The sequence below is a fragment of the Leopardus geoffroyi genome, chromosome B4 (assembly GCF_018350155.1).
Source record: "Leopardus geoffroyi isolate Oge1 chromosome B4, O.geoffroyi_Oge1_pat1.0, whole genome shotgun sequence".
In the NCBI taxonomy this organism is placed as follows: Eukaryota; Metazoa; Chordata; class Mammalia; order Carnivora; family Felidae; genus Leopardus; species Leopardus geoffroyi.
The window spans coordinates 112,140,241-112,158,221 of record NC_059341.1 but is presented as its reverse complement, the minus strand read 5'-3'; the positions used below and the strand labels follow the sequence as shown (position 1 = coordinate 112,158,221).

At 41.5% G+C, this 17,981-nt stretch overlaps 1 protein-coding gene and 1 long non-coding RNA gene across 8 annotated transcripts in view; one reads left to right on the top strand and one right to left on the bottom strand.

The window, feature by feature from the left end:
• The window catches only part of POC1B (POC1 centriolar protein B), a 98,848-nt gene extending 91,685 nt beyond the window's left edge, over positions 1-7,163 (top strand). For 6 of the 7 annotated variants that reach the window (XM_045466103.1, XM_045466107.1, XM_045466106.1 and 3 more), the window contains 2 exons: positions 1,673-1,891; positions 5,565-7,163. In XM_045466103.1, the coding sequence (XP_045322059.1) occupies positions 1,673-1,891; positions 5,565-5,669 (324 nt within the window). In that variant the 3' untranslated portion in view covers positions 5,670-7,163. Of the gene's footprint in view, positions 1-1,672; positions 1,892-5,564 lie in introns of those variants that run through there. The other variant, XR_006709428.1, reaches the window with a different exon arrangement.
• Positions 7,164-11,274: 4,111 nt separating this feature from the next.
• Positions 11,275-17,981, bottom strand: part of LOC123590653 — a 48,447-nt gene continuing 41,740 nt past the window's right edge. Inside the window, exon 2 of the long non-coding RNA XR_006708899.1 lies at positions 11,275-11,622. This is a non-coding gene — a long non-coding RNA (uncharacterized LOC123590653). The remainder of the gene's footprint in view (positions 11,623-17,981) is intronic.

Genomic DNA, 17,981 nt, shown 5'->3' with positions numbered 1-17,981 from the left:
TTCCAGCATCATTTGTGAAAAGCACTATTCTTTCACCATTAAATTGTCTTGGCAACCTTGTTAAAAAAAAAAAAAAAAACAGTTGACCATAGGTGGAAGGACTATTTCTGGACTCTCAGTTCTATTCCGTTGATCTATATGTTTGTCTTTATGCCCACTGCCATATAGATCTATTCCATTGATCTGTATGTTTGTCTTTATGACTACTGTAGTTTTGTAGTAAATTTTTAAATTGGGAGGTGTGAGTCCTCTAACTTTATTCTTCAATATTATTTTGGCTATTCTGGGTTCCTTGCATTCCTTATGAATTTTAGATCAGCTTGTCAATTTCTGCAAACCAGGCAGCTAAGATTTTGATAGGAATTGTATTGAATCTGTACATATCAATTTGGGGAGTATTGCCATCTTAACAGTATTAAGTGTTCTGGTTGGTCTATGAACGTGTCACAGGTGTGGATGCCTTTCCATTTATTTATATCCTTAATTTCTTTCGGTGATGTTTGCAGTTTTCAATGTATCAGTCTTACACTTCTTTTATTAAATTTATCCTAAGTATTTTATTCTTTTTGGTGCTATTGTAAATGGAGCTTTTTTTTTTTTTTTTTTTTTTTTAATTTTATTTTCAGGTTGTTCATTACCAATTGTTTGGAGGGTTTTTATGTTTTTTGTTTTGCTGTGGTAAAATATACACAACATAAAATTTACCCTTTTAACCATTTTTAAGTGCACAGTTTACTGGCAATAAGTATTCACAGTGTTGTGTAATCATCACCACTATCTATTTTGAGAACTTTTTCACCATTCCAAATAGAAACTCTGGACCCATCAAACAATAACTCCACCCTCCCCGTCCCTCCTGCCCATAGTAACCTTTACTATTTCTCTATGAATTTGCCCATTTTACATACGTCGTATTAGTAGACTCATACACTATTTTCCTTTATGTTTGGCTTATTTCACTTAGCATAGTATTTTCAGGGTTCATCCTGTTGTAGCATGTATCATAATTCCAGTCATTTTTGTGACTAAATAATGTTCTATTGTATGTGTATACCACATTTTGTTTATATGTTTACCTGCTAATGGATACTCCTGTTGTTTCCACCTTTCGGCTATTGTGAATAAAGCTGCTATGAACAATGGTGTAAAAGTATCTAAGTCTCTGCTCTCAGTTCTTTTGGATTTATCCTTAGGAGTGGAATTGTTAGATCATATGGTAATTCTATGTTTAACTTTTTGTGGAACAGCCAAACTGTTTCCTACGGCAGCTGCACCATTTTATATTCCCACCAGCAATTGCATGAGCGTTCTGATTTCTCCACATCCTCACCAACACTTGTTATTTTCGATTTTTGTAAAAATAATAGTCATCTTGATATGGTATTTGTTTTTAATTAAGAATTGGACTGCATCTAACAGTCTTTTTAGTGGTAGAATGCCTCCTCTTTCAGACAGATACATATAAAGTGTATTTCATTAAAATACCAAGGGAAATAGTAAATTTTCTCTATTCATTGTTAGCTTTATTTTCTCCCTGCAATAGTAATTTCTATAATACTGTAATTGAGGGTAAATAATTAAATGAAAGCTGGGTATTTAGAAGAGGAATATTGAAAACTCCTTTTAAGGCTTGGAAAATATAACTCTTCCTATCTTTTCTATGATGTCAAAGACAACAGATACCACTGTTAGAACCTTAGCAGACAAAGGTGAAGAGATCAACAGTTATTTCTTGAACCCTTCTTTATTGTCATCGGAATGTTCACCAACAACCTCGAAAAAGAAAACAGAAGACACGAGTGACTTCCCTTCTGAGAGCCAGAGAAGCATACCACTCGCCGTGACTGATGCTTTAGAGCACATCATGGAACAACTCAGTGTTTTGACACAGGTGGGTTAGCGTGCTTTACGTGTACTTCAGGGTGAGTTAAAATAATCCTGGTTGCGGTAGTTTGCAGGACTTGCAGAGCAGGGGGAAGTTCTTTTTTCTCAGAAAGGCAAGCTCAGGGTGGCCATTGATATAGCAAGGCATGCTCTGCTGGGCTGCTCTAGTAAGATCTTACAGAGGGCACGCGTGTGTGTGCCCGTGCATGTGCGCGTGCGCATACACACACATGCTCGCACGCGCATGCACATACACACACACACACACACCCCTGCCACGGCACTTTATCTGGCTTCTGGGGGCCAGAGGGCATGGTGGAGACTATAAAGAATGGCACTGGTACTCCATGCAGTAAATGTATTTGATTCTGCTCAGTAACATTTTACTCTAAGATTTTTGATGTAGTATGTTCAGATTAGGACATTATCAAAGAAATATTTAGGGCTATTGAAAAAATGGTGAACAGTTTTTGGTTAGAATGAAATTTTGACAGTTTATAGTTCTTCCCTTAGAGTTCTTCCCCTTTAGAGGCAAGGAGCAGATATTCTCACTGTCCAAGATGTAACTTTCCTCATTTCAAAGCTTTTTACATTGATGTTGTGTTCTTCTGGAGGTGATAGTTTTTATAGTTTTTGCATTCTTGTTTTAGAATTTTAACTTGTCCGTTGATGCCATTTTACATTTGTAAAGAAGGTACACTATGGATCTTTATGTACCAAAGGTCTTCCAACTCTCGGTCAGGAGATAACAGATGTCACTTAAGAGAAGTTGTGTGTTGAAATGGATACATCAAAGGTTTCTCCTCCAGCTCTGCTGATTGTTTCCTTTGAAGAAGTCTTATTGTTCCTGCAATACGTAGAATGAGCAGACCTTGTTATAAGTTATACAGAAAGAGAGGCTATAATGTGAACTGGAGAGATGTCGATTACTTTTCCATAATACATATTTCATGTTGGAATAGCTCTTGCATAGAAATCATCTCATTCTGTTCTCATCACTGCTGTACGTTATAATCACCTGGACAGTTCTAAAGCATACAGATGGCCAATTCTCATCTCCACAGAATCCATTGCCATTGGTCTGGGGTAAGGCCCTGACATTTGTCTCGTTGACCAATATGATTATGTTCTACGGCCAGGGTTTAGAACCACTAATTAAATGAATACTAAAAACCAGGGATAACATCTCAGAGCCTTTAGAGGCAAGGGGCATATATGTGGATTTGGGGCCCTGTCAGAATGTGGGAAAGAGCCAGGTGAGAACTTGGAGTCATCATACGATTTGTTCAATGAAACTCATATTAAAATCACCAATTTTCATTTTGCAATATTGTGCTGGAGGTGACTTTCTCTGCGTTTATCAGACATTTCTTTCCTTTAAAGGCAGTTTCCCTTTCAGATTTAGTTTGGGTTGGCTTATTTCCCATATTGCCCCAACTTCTTCACCTATACTGTTGCATTTGATGTCAGGTTGTTCTTAGAGACTCTTCCAAATGAGTCTGTCCACTCTCTATTCTTTTAGCCTCATGATCCATCTCTCCCAATTCAAGGCTAAATGAATCACTTTAAGCTTTATTGACTGTTCCTTTTAATTTTGAAAGGCTGGCTTTCTTTTTACAATTAAAGAGGTTAAAAGCAAGCCCAGCACACTTGCAAAATAGAAACACTGAATCTGTGGGCACGTAGCAAGTAAAATAAACATGTTCTGATGCACTTTAATTACAGATGACTGAACATCTAACTCAGTGTTTATAACCTATCTGTACTGAACTGTAATTAGAAATAAATTAAAATAAAATTACATTTTATATGGTAGATGAATGGAGTTAACCGGTATTCAGGGTATTGATAATATACATATAAATCCCTTCAGTGGGATTGGAATAATGTGTATAAAATATGTGGCAAAATGCTTGGCCCGTATACGTACTCAAGAAATGGTAAAAAATATTATCAGCATCATTTTTTAATTAGTCATAATATATAGTATGAAATATAAAAGTAAAAGCTGGTAAATAATGGTATTTTAAAAATTGTTTACCTTCAGAGGGTGATAGGGAATCAATTCATTATCTTGAAACTTACTGACTAAAATAACCAAGCATTTATTTTGCCTTTCTTATATGAACTCTAGTACTGGATAGCCATGTAGTAGATGAGGAAAGTGTCTCTTATTAATGGATTATCCCAACTAATACTTTTTTAAAGGATGAGATTAGAATATCATCATTTACCATCCTCAAGAATGAATAGATTTATGCATTGAGCAGTTCCCAACATCACGAGAAAAGAAATGATCAAACCTTATTAACATGGCTTCTAACAAAATAGACCACTACCTGTAGTCTTATCTATAGATCTCAGTAGATCTGTAGTCTTACAGACCTAATATGAGTCTCCTCAAGCCTTTGAATCCAGCTGCCAATTTGTAGAGCATACAGAGAACCAAACGGACCAGACTGTACCCTCAGCGTGCTCTTTTTCACCTTCAGACTGGTGGCAGTGCTACAGGCAAACTCTACTTGAAATGGCCTGAGTCTGTCAACAAACAAATTATAAAGAAAAAAAAGGGAGAGGGGATGAGAAGCTGTAGATTAAAAGGAACTTTAAATGACATGTCAAACTTTGCAAATGGGTGAGACGAAATTATAGTGTCTAGGGATGTACACCTGAAAGATAAAACCATAAAGAGACACAAGAAAATAATTTGGTCAGGAAAGTGGCTACTATTGGGGGAGGACAGAAGTGGGGACTCTACGAGGCACCTGGGAGTAACTCTGGGGTGGCTGGCGGCGTTCCAGTTCTTGACCTGGGTGCTGGTTATGAGGGTACTTTTCTCATGAGAATTCACTAAGGGACATGTGTTTTGTGCAACTTCCTGAATCCATTTTATTTTAGAATAAAAAGTTTAAAAGAAATAGAAAAGATTAAAGATGAAGTAGTCAATATCACAAAAAATTGGATTTGCCACATTTAAAAGTAGCCGTGTGTGTGTGTGTGTGTGTGTGTGTGTGTGTGTGTGTGTGTTTAGTCAGAAGCTCATTTATTAGCCAAAGGAGTTAGAATAGCTAAGATTCACCAAGTCCTGGGTGCCAGGCACTAGCATAAGCATTTTACGTGCATTATTTCATCCAGTCTTCCTAACAACCCTGTGAGGTGCTGTTACCATTTTCAGGCTGTGAGAACTTATGCCAGTCATTACAATATTTTCAAAGTAAACTAGGTTTCCAGCTCCCTGGGGTGGTACAGCTATGGTCCATCATGGATTGATCGTGCCAGAATGGCAGTGATGACATTTAAGGAGCCCGTGGGCTGGGCGGGTGGCGTTCCGCCCCCACTCCCCACACTGCCGTGTAGCATGAAAGCCCACTTAGAACAGTTCGTGTGGCCTCTTCCCTGGCATCCGTGCGTTAGGAGGCCAGACAAGAATGGTCTACAGAGTCCTCATCTTTTTTCTCACCAAAGGCGTCAGATTTTATCTTTTCCTCAAATTGCTTGCTAGTGCTTTTTGCCCCATGGTAGAGCCCAGAAGCTGAACAAGCTCTGGGGCTAATTTTGAGCCCCTTCCTGGCAAAAGGGTGGACATTCCAGTTCCTAAAAGGATCCCCTATGCAGAGATTACCATCACCGTCCTCACCATCAGGTCACCAGGCATTGATTATTTTGTCCTCCTTTTACAGACTGTTTCAATCTTGGAGCAGCGACTGACTTTGACAGAGGATAAGCTGAAAGACTGCCTTGAAAATCAGCACAGGCTTTTCAATGCTATCCAGCAGAAAAGTTAAATAGAAAAGTATGAGCAGAGGCATGATAAACGAACACATGTACATAGGCTCGGGAAGGTAGTACGAGACGCTCCCTTCATGCAACACAACCATGTGCTGATTATAATGATCATGGCATCTCTTAAAAGGGTGAGCAACAGAACCAAAGGCAGAAAAGGCACAATTAACGACCAATTTAAACACACAAATCAATGTCAAGGACTAATTCAAATCATTACTGATTATAATTGCAGTAATAAAGTGGTAAGTATTCAAGTGGCTCTATATTTTCCCCCATATTATTTTAAATGCCAGTTTTCATTTATAGTCCAAATCCTGCCAGGAAAGTAATCAAATCTTTGAGTTTCATTGTTAAATCATTGCAGTTAATCACGTTCAGGCAATTCCTTAAAGCAATGGATGTGTTTCTTTAGTGAACAACACCGTTGGGGTGAAGTAATACAGTTACCTCTAAAACAGCATCCTGTATGCAGAGAATGAGTTAGTGCTCTGACGCATATTTCTTTTAGCTCAAAAATGTTTATTCTTTCTTAACAATGCCCTGAAATGCTGATCTTACAAAATTCCCAAAGTGTAGAATTTCCACAGCAAGAACATGCTTATTTTAATTAGCAACAGCACATACGTGGCACAGGGCGGTGGGTTGTTACTTAACTTATGGTGTACATGGCTTATCCTTTGCTCAACCTGAAAAAAAATGAAGAGCTCAAAATGCGAGAAGCTCACGTGTCTTTCCTCTCGTAGATGAGTGCACTGAATGATTTGGGTTGTGTCCAGACCTATGCCCTGGTTTACAAAGCCGGCATTAAGAGTGGTTTCAGTAAGCTCTGGAGCTTGAAAGATGCAACGGTGATATTTACAAATACACACACATGTACATTCACATGCTTCAGAAATGTTGCTGAGGGTGATTTTGGCAGCTGAGTAATAAGTCCGTATAATATTCACATCATTGTCTTCCTATTTTTTTTTTAAATGAATGTGATTTAAAACAAAATGAAATTGAGCCTGGCATTCTAAAAAATGCTTAGGGTGATTTGGTTACAAATTAAGAATTTTGTTTTATCTAAAACAAGGGATTAAATTGAAGAAAAACAGATTAATATTAGCTTGTTTTTCTGTTAACCTAAATTAAGAACAAAGAAGGTGGGAGAGGGCAGTCACATTTATGCTGTCTGTAGGTAACATGGGGAAAATGTTTTGAAAAATAAGCAAAAGTCAAATCCTATTTATGTACGAGTCTGTATTTATAAATTTTTCCCAAATAATTTCAATCATATCTATAAGGTGGTTTTTAAAAAAATCATCTCATTCTGTGTTTTAAGTGCCTTTTTGTATTGTACTAAGTGTGAACTTGTAGACATTTTCAAGAGTTTATAAAGACTAAGTGGTATTGTATTTTTATAACCTTGTACAAAAGACCAAGAAATGAAATGTCATAATGTTTTTTGTTTACAATTTCTTAAGCCTCAAACAATAAAGACACTTTACCTTTAAAAAAAAAAAAGTTCCTTTCTTCCTAAATGATTAAATACTAAACGTCTTATCCAGCTCAGGCACCTTTAACTGTGTATAACAATCTCCTGGAGCATCTGTCCAAGTGTCCGGGGCCCTGTCCCCTGAGTGTACGCCTCACCAGGTTGGTTGGGACCCAACCGTCTGCATCTTGAAGAAGCTCGCAGGTGGTGTAGATGCTGGCTGGCCTAAGGCCCACGCTGTAGAAACCAGTGGTGAAGCTAGAGTCACTTCTTACGACACCCACGTATTTTTACAGCCATCACAGACCTTTGTAAGGGATCTAAAAACAGTGATGATGTAAATTAAAATGCCTCGAAACTGGGGCATCTGGGTGGCTCAGTCGGTTGGGCGTCCGACTTCAGCTTGGGTCATGATCTCACAGTTTGTGAGTTCGAGCCCCGCGTCGGGCTCGGTGCTGACAGCTCAGAGCCTGGAGCCCGCTTCGGATTCTGTGTCTCCTTCTCTCTCTGCCTCTCCCTGACTTGTCCTCTGTCTCTGTCTCTTAAAAATAAATAAATGTTAAAAAAACATTTTTAGTGCCTTGAAACTTGTTCAAGAGAGTCACTTATGATCTCTTCCCTCTTTTTCTAGCTTCTATTTGGTCTTCATCCGATTTCCAGCCTCTCATCTGTCCTGTGTATTCAACTGCCTCATCAACACCTCCACTTGGAAGACTAGTAGGCCTTTCTGAATATGTCCGAAACCAAACTCTGCTCCCCCAGCCACCAGCCAGCTCCTCCCCTAGTCTACCCATCTCTCCTGGCAGGTGCTCCGCCCGAAGACCTTAGAGTTAGGCTTGCCTCCTTTCTCTCACACCTCACATTCCATTCCTTCAGCAGATTTCGTCTCCATCACCTGCCAGGGCCCAAGCCACCGTTGCCCCTTACCTGGACAACTACACGTGCCTCCTGGCCGGCCTGCCTGCCTGCTGCCCTCCTCGCATAGTAGGCCAGAGCGGTCACTGAAAAGCGAGTTTAAATGTGTGGCTCTTCTGCTCAAAACCTTTCAGGGCTTCCCATCCTACTCGGATCCAAAGCTCAAGCCTTGACAGTAGTGATGTGACCCCTCTCCCCTCCTCGTGGACCTGCTCTCCCTTCTGCCTTGGATCTCCCTTACTCACTGCCCTCTGGCCGTAGCGGCCTCTTTGCCTGCGTTTGAAGAAGTAAAACAGCTCCCACCTGAGCGCATTTGTACTTGACATTCTCTCTGCCTGGAACACTGTCCCCTCATAACATTCCAGCCCCGCTCACAGCCTGCCTTTTCAGAGGTGCCCTCCCTGAGCACCCAGTGTGAAATCATTCACTTCCACTCATTCCCTGCGTGTCTCCGGGCCAACGTAGACAGCAATACAGGTGCTATTCTGCCTCTTCCACGGTGGCTCTGTGTTCTCAAAAATCAAGCGCTCTCTTCAGATGCCCCACCGAGCGCATCTCCTCGTGCACAGGAACTCGGCAGATACTTGTGGAGTAAATGAGAATTTTCATTGATTCGAGTGTTTTTAAAATGTTTGTTATTCAATCCACTTCCAGCCAAAAGCAGTAAAAACTAGATCGAGGGGATTGGAAGAAATAGCATAGGTAGCAATTTAGATGCTTGATGTTTGGGGCAGAGGGGGCATTGCTCTGACTTGCTGTTTGTTGCATAGCTTAACAGTGACATGCTAGGTCCTAGCTGTGTGACCTTTAGGAAAGGTACTCACAAAGCTGCGTTTCCTTACCTATAAATGGTGACAATAACAACTGAATTATGTTTGTGAGAAGATTAGCACAGTAGCTATCACAGAGTGAAGTGCTCAATACATGGTGGGTATTATTGCTATTTATTAATCATTTTGTTTCCCCGGACTGCATTTTCAATACTATTTCAACTGTAACTGTGGCAAGGATACAGGTATGACGTGGTAATGAATGGAAGTGTGATATTTAATCCAAAATTAATGTATTAAAAGTACAACAAAAAGAATAAATGCGTAAAAGAAATTAGCCTTCCGCACACAGAAAACCTCAAGGTTCAGGCCAAAAGCTAGCCTCTGAGCAACTTCAGAGGAATTCAGCCTGAGAATACAAATGCCATAATTACCCTCAATAAAGGCAGGGCAAAAATGGGAAGTGGGAGAAGGGCCTGGAATGTGAACCAGTAAGTGCCAGTAAGACCAAGACTTACCCGGAACTCATATTATCCTTGGCCTCTGACATTTGGAGAACAAGTATTATTTGCTTTCTGCCTTTTCTTGAAAGACAAAGCAATCCAGATCGTCACTTAACATTTCATTCCCGTGAGGAGCAAACTTGGAGTCTGTTGTTCCCAAGATAAATCCTGTGCATCTAAGAGGATTGAAAGATGAACCCTCTATCCCTGGGTGGAAATATTTGGGTGCCGAAATGATTCCCCTATTTGGAGGTTGGTGAATAATCATGTTCAACTCATGAGCAAACTTGATGGTAAGCATAGATGGGTCTCGAACAGATATTTAAGTGGAATTGTGTCTTTAAGACGTTGTATGCTTCGTATTCCACTATGTTTTTGCCATATGAAGTCACGAGGTTTTAGACTCCATGCACCAGGGGATTTATGAATGTGCGCTGAATCTAGGAACACAGTGTAATTGCCAGTTTGCCCTGCATAAGCCTCAACTGTGACTCAGTCAGGTAACACAATGGCAGCTTGGGCTTACTAGGAAAATAGGGCGGTGGCTTGCCAAGAGGCGGAGGTTAATGGGGGTGGAGAGGGTGTGCACAAGTATTTTTCTTTGCAAAGTACAAAAGTTGCATTTTCTTCCCAGTCAACTTTCAAACATGTTCCTAGTAAAAATAAAGTCTCCGATTTGTGATTCTTCTCATAATAAAGTAGATTTCACAACAAAAGCAGTAAGGGAAATAGCCCAATCATGTAAAATTTCTAAATTCATAAAGCAAACAGTACATGGCGGGAAAAAAATGACAGAAATGCAACACAAATGAGAATATCAACTGTACAGAAGTAGAATTTTATTTTTTTCCCCATTTTTTAATGTTTGTTTACTTTTGAGAGAAAGAGAGACAGAGGTGTGAGCAGGGGAGGGGCAGAGAGAAGGAGAGACAGAATCTGAAGCAGGCTCCAGGCTCTGAGCTATCAGCCCAGAGACTGACATGGGGCTGGAACTCATAGACAGCAAGATCATGACCTGAGCTGAAGTCAGATACTTAACTGAGCGACCCAGGCACCCCATAGATGTAGAATTTTATTAGTGTTATAGTGTTACACAAAACTAATAAGGCAGCCTTAACATACACACAAAGAACTACATGGAAATGTAAGAAAATTTTCTTTTTTGTCTAAGTGTATTTTTAAACAAAATTTGACCATGTTCTGGGCTACGTGATATCAGATAAGTAACAACGCTATGTTCCGTATGTCCAGAGAGTAAATCATACAATTAGAAATAACAAAATAAAGTGTTTGATCACACAGAAAATATGAAAGAGAAAACTTAAACTCCACAAAATAATATTTGGGCCAGTGAAGAAGCCCCAACATGTAGAGGAGAGTATTTTTAAATGCAAATAGAAATGAATCTGTCAAATTAGGTGGGATACCACCGAAATGATGAAGGTGTACCATGTATCTTCCTAAAAATGTAAGGAGTGATCATAATAAAGTGAAAGGAAAACAAAACAAAGTTCAAACAAAAAATGTGAAAAATAGTTGGCCCTTTGAAAATTTTAAAGTTAGTCATTAAAGGAGGAAGAAAACTTGTTTTACTTTAAAAGTAATCCAGTAAAAACATGGCTAGCTCAGAATTTGTTCATTCGGGTTATGATCGAACATTTAAAAAAAATTTTAATGTTTGTTTATTTTTGAGAGAGAGAGAGCATGAGCGTGGGAGGGGGAGAGAGAGGGGGAGACACAGTATCTGAAGCAGGTTCTGGGCACTGAGCTGTCAGCACAGAGCCCGATGTGGGGCTCGAACTCATGAGCTGTGAGATCATGACCTCAGCCAAAGTCAGCCGCCCAACAGACTGAGCCACCCAGGCGCCCCTTGATTGAACATGTTTAAAGTAAATGTCAGCCACCAGTCAGCGCGAAAAAATCGGAGAAACAAATGTGATAGATGTAATTTATATAATTGTGTATTTCAGTTTTTTCATGGCTCTCGAGTAGCAGTACGTATGCACTTTTTATCTGGCCTTGCGTTGACAGGTGATGGGTAGATCGGGCGTTAGTGTAGATGCTCTGACACAGATCATTTCCTTGACTGTCGCACCCTCATCCTTCTGCAGGCTTCCGGTTTGGAATCAAAAGTGGGACCAGGACAAACTTGTAGGGCAGCACACTGGCCTTCTGTGAGCAGGAAACTCTTCTCTTTCTCACGTTCTTGGCACAAATGGATCGTAAAGAAAATTCATCAGCTGCCTTGTTCTACCTCTGTTCCTTTCAGTGGCTCATAAACCATGACCTGGCAGGAATGGGAATGGCATTTACTGATTTTTAAATATCTGTTACAAAATGACTTTGTAAAATACAAAAGGAGGGGGGAAAGGCAGCATGTCGGGACTGTGGGATGGGACTCCTCTGTGTTTGCCCCAGATCTTCCTGTGCCCCCGAGAAAGGAGAGAGAGAAATTCGATGGGGCAGGGGCTGTGGACCCCTGCTGGGGAGAGAGGGAGGAGGCCCAAGACTGGGGGAAAGGGCTTCTTGCTCCCTGGACTTGAGGATACCTTTGCGTCTCCTAATTCTAGTGAAACACTATCGACACCTCAGGTTGTTTCCTCCGCTTAATCCCCAAAGGAAATCCCTTTGCTTTTCAGAGATAAAAAGTTAGTAGAACAAAGAGAAAGTCGGCCAAGAGCCTGGGCCTTCTGCTATCGAATTTCACTGAAGCCTTTCCAAGCCCCAAGGATAGACCCCGAGGGCTATGCTGTTTATTCCTACACCTGGATTGAATATCAAGGTCTGTGAGAAGATGAATCATTTAGAAACCCGATGTTCTTGGAGGGGGCTGTTGCTTTTTTAGAACTCACTTAATAACAACCGTGTCAAACACAAAAATCACATAAAAAGTTCAAAGTTGTCCGGGCGCGTGGTTGGCTCAGTCGGTTAAGCATCTGACTCTTGGTTTCGGCTCAGGTCATGATGTCACAGTTTGTGGGTTCGAGCCCCACATCCAGCTGTGTGCTGACAGTGCAGAGCCTGCTTGGGATTCTCTCTCTCTCTCTCTCTCTCTCTCTCTCTCTCTCTCCATCTCTTTCTGCCCCTCCCCTGCTTGCATGCTATGTCTCTTTCTCTCAAAATAAAAAAAAGAAAGAAAAAGTTCAAAGTTGTCAAATCCTCCTTTGGCATTGCTCTCAGCGAGTGGAGAGTCAGAACTGCCTGGTGCGGGCACTCCCCACCACTGTGATGCTGATCATTCTTTCTCTAATAAGGAGGGACGGAAGACCCCACATTAGGGGCCAGAAGAGAATAAGCCACTTGAGACAGCAGTTCCTACTCAAGGGAACACCTGTCCGAGACTTTCATCACTTTCCTTTCCATTTTCTCCATGAACTTCATGATTAAGGCAAAAGACACAGGACTTGATTTGGAACCAGATGAGATCATGAAAAATACATATGAAAGGAGTTGTGTCCAAGGAGGGTCCAAAACAGTACACATTCAAGAGAGCACTTGGAAGTTCAGCTCATACCCAGGGGGATTTTGGAATAAGCAACAGGAAGTAATTATACTGCAAATGTAAAAAACCGGAGATGATAAAATCCTATTAAAACTTTTTTTTAGGGGCGCCTGGGTGGCGCAGTCGGTTAAGCGTCCGACTTCAGCCAGGTCACGATCTCGCGGCCCGTGAGTTCGAGCCCCGCGTCAGGCTCTGGGCTGATGGCTCAGAGCCTGGAGCCTGTTTCCGATTCTGTGTCTCCCTCTCTCTCTGCCCCTCCCCCGTTCATGCTCTGTCTCTCTCTGTCCCAAAAATAAATAAACGTTGAAAAAAAAAATAATAAGTACATGCATATTTAAAAAAAAAATAAAAAATAAACTTTTTTTTAATGTTTTATTTATTTTTGAGAAAGAGAGCATAAGCGGGGAAGGAGCAGAGAGAGAGGGGGACAGAGGATCCGATGCAGGCCCTGCGCTGACAGGCTGAGAGCAGCGAGCCTGGGACGATCAAACGACTGGGCCACCCAGACACCCCGATAAAATCCTATTTTTATTCACCGTTCTTATAAGCATTCGGTGTTTTAGACTCATAACCCAGTTGCTGTATAGCCAGCATGTCTTACAAGCAGGTCCTCGCAACTCCCCTCTGTATGTCCTTTTACCTGGTGTCGATCAAGTCGGCAGCTGGTCCAGCTGGGGTTGCCACCCAGCACTCGGCAGACACGTTTTGGTCCAGCTCTGCAGTATTTCAGAGTAGGTACCGAGACTTAACAACGAAACCATTTCGGGGACGCCTGGGTGGCTCAGTCGGTTGAGCGTCTGACTTCAGCTCCGGTCATGATCTCGTGGTTTGTGAGCTCGAGCCCCATGTCAAGCTCTGTGCTGACAGCTCAGAGCCCGGAGCCTGCTTCGGATTCTGTGTCTCCCTCTCTCTCTGCCCCTCCCCCACTCATGCTGGCTCTCTCTCTCTCTTTCAAAAGTAAATAAACATTAAAAAAATTCTTAAAACCAAAAAAAATGTTTTTAATTAAAAATTTTTTAAAAAAATGAAACAATTTCACATGAAAATCCAGATTTCTGGGGTCTGTTCAAAAATCGGAAGCTCTGGTATTACATTATTGTCGTATATTATGTATTCTGTGTTCTTCTATGCTGGCCATCCAGTTTCACATGGCTGCAGCCTCCCAGTTCACCTGTCTGCTTGGCTCCGCGGCCTGGCGCTATGTTGCATCAGTGTCTGAACAGTGGGGCTTGTGTATCTTAAAGGTACAGCTGTCAAGACCTTGTAGACTCGGAAATGGTAGGTCTAAGGAAACATAGCTCTTTGTCTTGAGGAAACGGAAATAAAGTGACAAACGGGTGCCAGAACCCAGGACATAGCACAATCTCTTTGCTCCTGAGCCAGCCCTCTTTCCTCTGTTCTATGCTGCCTCCTTTAATATAGATTTTATTTCAAAATGGTAAATGTATGTTAAAAACCATAAAGCTCTAAAAAAAAACCATGAAGCTTTAAAATAATCATATGTTAGCTGAAAAAAAATGGACAGGAAAATCATACTCTGTGTACAATATGATTAGAATGGTGTTAAAATAGTGCATTGAGAGAAGACTTTGGTTAGGGGCCTTAGGGAATTTTTTTTTCTTCTATTTTCCAAACTTTCTTTAATAATTATATGCTAACTGTTGTAATAAAATAAAACTCTATTTTTAAACCTTCTGAGCACACTGAAGCAGACGCTTTGCCTGGTCATGACAATCCTACTTTCCTTTGCCAGAAACTCACTTCCTTCCTTCCCTTATAGCTCAGATTGGCCAAGTGCCTGTGCCCTGACCAATGAGATAGAAGGGGCGTCTTCTGGTGGCTCAAGATTTGCAGGATTTTCAGTCCTAAACACAGTTATGTGCAAATGTCAAGCAAAATACTGGAGACAGGATTACAGATTCTAACCTTGAGTGGAAAACCAAACAGAAACAACAACAATCACCAAAGCCTGAACCCAGTTTTAGATACCCCTGTAAACAATGTCCTATGGTTTATGTAATTATGAGGTTTTCTATAGCTTGCAGCCAAAAAAGTGGATACACATAAGAACATTTACATTTTCTTTCAGAAAATCGACTTAAACACATTATCTGGAGCTTAGATTTTTTTTAACTTCTTTTCCCAACACTACCTAAGTAAATTGAAATGCGAGCCTGTACTTTTGATAATCTCATCCAATGAAAAGGGGTAGTCAGGGGATGAATAGAAGCCTCCACACCATATTCCCTTTAAAAGCATGCAGATAATCATCCATTTTATTTTTTTTTAAATTTTTTTAAGTTTATTTATTGATGTTGAGAGAGAGAGAGAGAGTTGGAAGGGACAGAGAAAGGGAGAGAGGGAGGGAGAGAATCCCAAGCAGGCTCTGTGCTGTCAGTGCAGAGCTCAACATAACATGGGGCTCGATCTCATGAACCCTGACCTCATGACCTGAGCCAAAATCAAGAGTCAGTCGCTTAAACGATGGAGCCACCCAGGTGCCCCAATAATCATCCATTTTAATTCGTTTCACAGGTTTGATTTCAACAACCCTTGGGTTTCATGGGGTGATCAAGTAAGGAAATCTTCCTGCAGTTCATTCCAGAAATGGAAAGAGATGCACACTTGATTTCATACACGTGTGCTTATGCTGGAGACACACAGGACATGCTTAGGATAGGCTGCCATTTGATCTGCTTCATTTGTGATGCTGGCTTTTGGAGGTGAGAAAATGGCGGGGCGGGGGAGGCGCTTAGAAATTCAGAGACAGGAGATGGGACAAAGAGAGGCAGAGAAGCTGAAGAGATTGGAAGCCATTTCATAGTGATCGTTCAAATGTGCGGCAATCTTTAGCCCGGAGAAGAGACTTGGGAGATGTGAGAACTCTTACTTAAATTCTGTAGGCTCAAGCATTAGAGACTCATTTGGTTCATTTCAGATAATGCAGAAATTTTTAGAAGACTATGTGAAAATAAAGCAGGCGGGAATCTCAGATACAGTGCTGGGAATTATGGCAACCCAGGAAGAGCTCCCAGTCAAGTTTGTCGGAAAAAAGGAAATGTGGTTTAGCCGGGCCTAACTGAGCCTAGAACTTTGATCTAGCGCAGGATGTGAACTGTATTGATAGAGTACGTCATAATTACAGGTAACTAGTGTCAGGGAACAGGTAACCGACTCTTGGTGCTTCAGCACTAACATGACTTAGCTACTTTTGTTTTGTCTCTGCTTTGCTGATGGTACCATCTGACTGATGTCTCCCCACTTTTCCAGCCCAAATTCTTGAGAGAAACATTTTCATTGGTGAATTTAATCATCATCATCCCTAGTGAGACAAACACTTGTGCTGGGCTTCCCATTGGCCATGGATCAGCCCATAGGTAGACCAGAACTGTGGAGGCACACAGAACATGGCCACTTAGGTACAAGAAAGTATGTTGCTCCCCGTGGCTAGGAATGGGGGAACACGGCAAGCCCACCTGCTCAACCATAGCTCTTCTGTAGGAGCTAGCAGGCTCTAGGTATTTGAAACTTATGTATTTGCTACATAGAAACTCTGGATATTTAAAAAATTATTTCAGGAAGTAGAAGGAGGTAGAAACTATAGAAAAGTAGACTTTAACCAGATCCAAGGAATACTTTCAAACAATCAGTACTATCTGAAAGCAAGACGGACTTCCTTTAGAAATGGAGAGTAGTTCCAGGGCACCTGGGTGGCTCAGTCAGTTGAGCATCCGACTTTGGCTTAGGTCATGATCTCAAGGTTCACGAGTTCGAGCCCCGCTTCAGGCTCTGGGCTGACAGCTCACAACCTGGAGCCTGCTTCGGATTCTGTGTCTCCCTCTCTCTCTCTCTCTGCCCCTTCCCCACTCACACTCTGTCTCTCTCTGTCTCAAAAATAAATAAACATTAAAAACAATTAAGAAAAAAAGAAATAGAGAGTAGTTTCTTCCTGGAGATGTTTTAAAGAAGGCTAGATTACCACTTGGCAGGGAATGTGTAACTTAGAATAGAGAACAGTGCATTGAAGATCATTTCCCACCCTGAGACTCTGTCAACCTGTGGTTTGCATCAGCTGAACTGTTAGATGCAGAAGGAATTCTGGGACCAGAGGAGTCTCCCATGTCTAAGGTGGCCTTGAAGAATCTTGAGCCTCAAGAGACTTTCAGAACTGCAAGGCTCTGACTCTTCTCTGAGGCAGATATTTGACAAACTGTAGGCTTTACAGGATCACTTGTACCCCAAAGTGACCCTAAAAACTCTCAAACCCAATTCACCTTTTGGGTTGACTTAAGACAGGAGCAAGCACTTGATGATGAGGAGAAAGCCCGAGATTCTCAGCTCTTGTCATTATTTTGAACTGAGCTGTCGAAGAGCTCACATTAAAAGTACGTGTGTATATAGTAATTTATCAGATGAATTAGGCGGTGACCTAATTATAAGAGACTGATGATTGTAAGAAGGGTAACAGGAGAGCAGCTGTGGGAGTCACTTGCTATTAATTTTCGGTGATTGCTTGGATCTTTTCTTCCTGGGCAGCGCTTTGGGTCAAGAAAGACAGAGGAGGAAGGAAGCGGAGAGAGAACACCTCACTGGGCATCTGTCGTGGGTCGGGCGCCGGGCGCCGTCCTACAGTGAGCAGGCCTGAGCCCTAGAAGTTGTCACGTCCTTTGAGTGATGAATGAGGGATGGCCCACCTTCAGAGCCAGCTAGAGTTACATGAAAGCACTGGACTTATGACGGTAACGAGTTCACAAGAAAAGAAGGAAAACTCGACCTCTGTTAATTTTCTGTTCCTCGCTTGCATTAGCTCAGGCTAAAGCTCGGAGGTTTACCTCCCACTCGAGTCTCCTCCGCTGCAGCCTGGCTGACCCCTGCTAAGTCACTTACACACACTCGACTTCGCCAATGCTATTTGGAAACCACCACTAGTGGAATAATGCCTCATTGTTTAGTTCTTAGCACTTGGTGAGGACCCGTCTCGAGAAGGATTTTACTTCAAAATTATGAGGCAAAAGGTCGAGATGAAGGCTTAAAGAAAATAACCTTTGGAATTCAATGGGGTGGGGGGGGGGGGGCTGTGGGACTGGCGAGCAATCTGTGTTCAGTGGTCTTTTCAGAAGTGTCCTGAATAGGTGTGCTCCTAG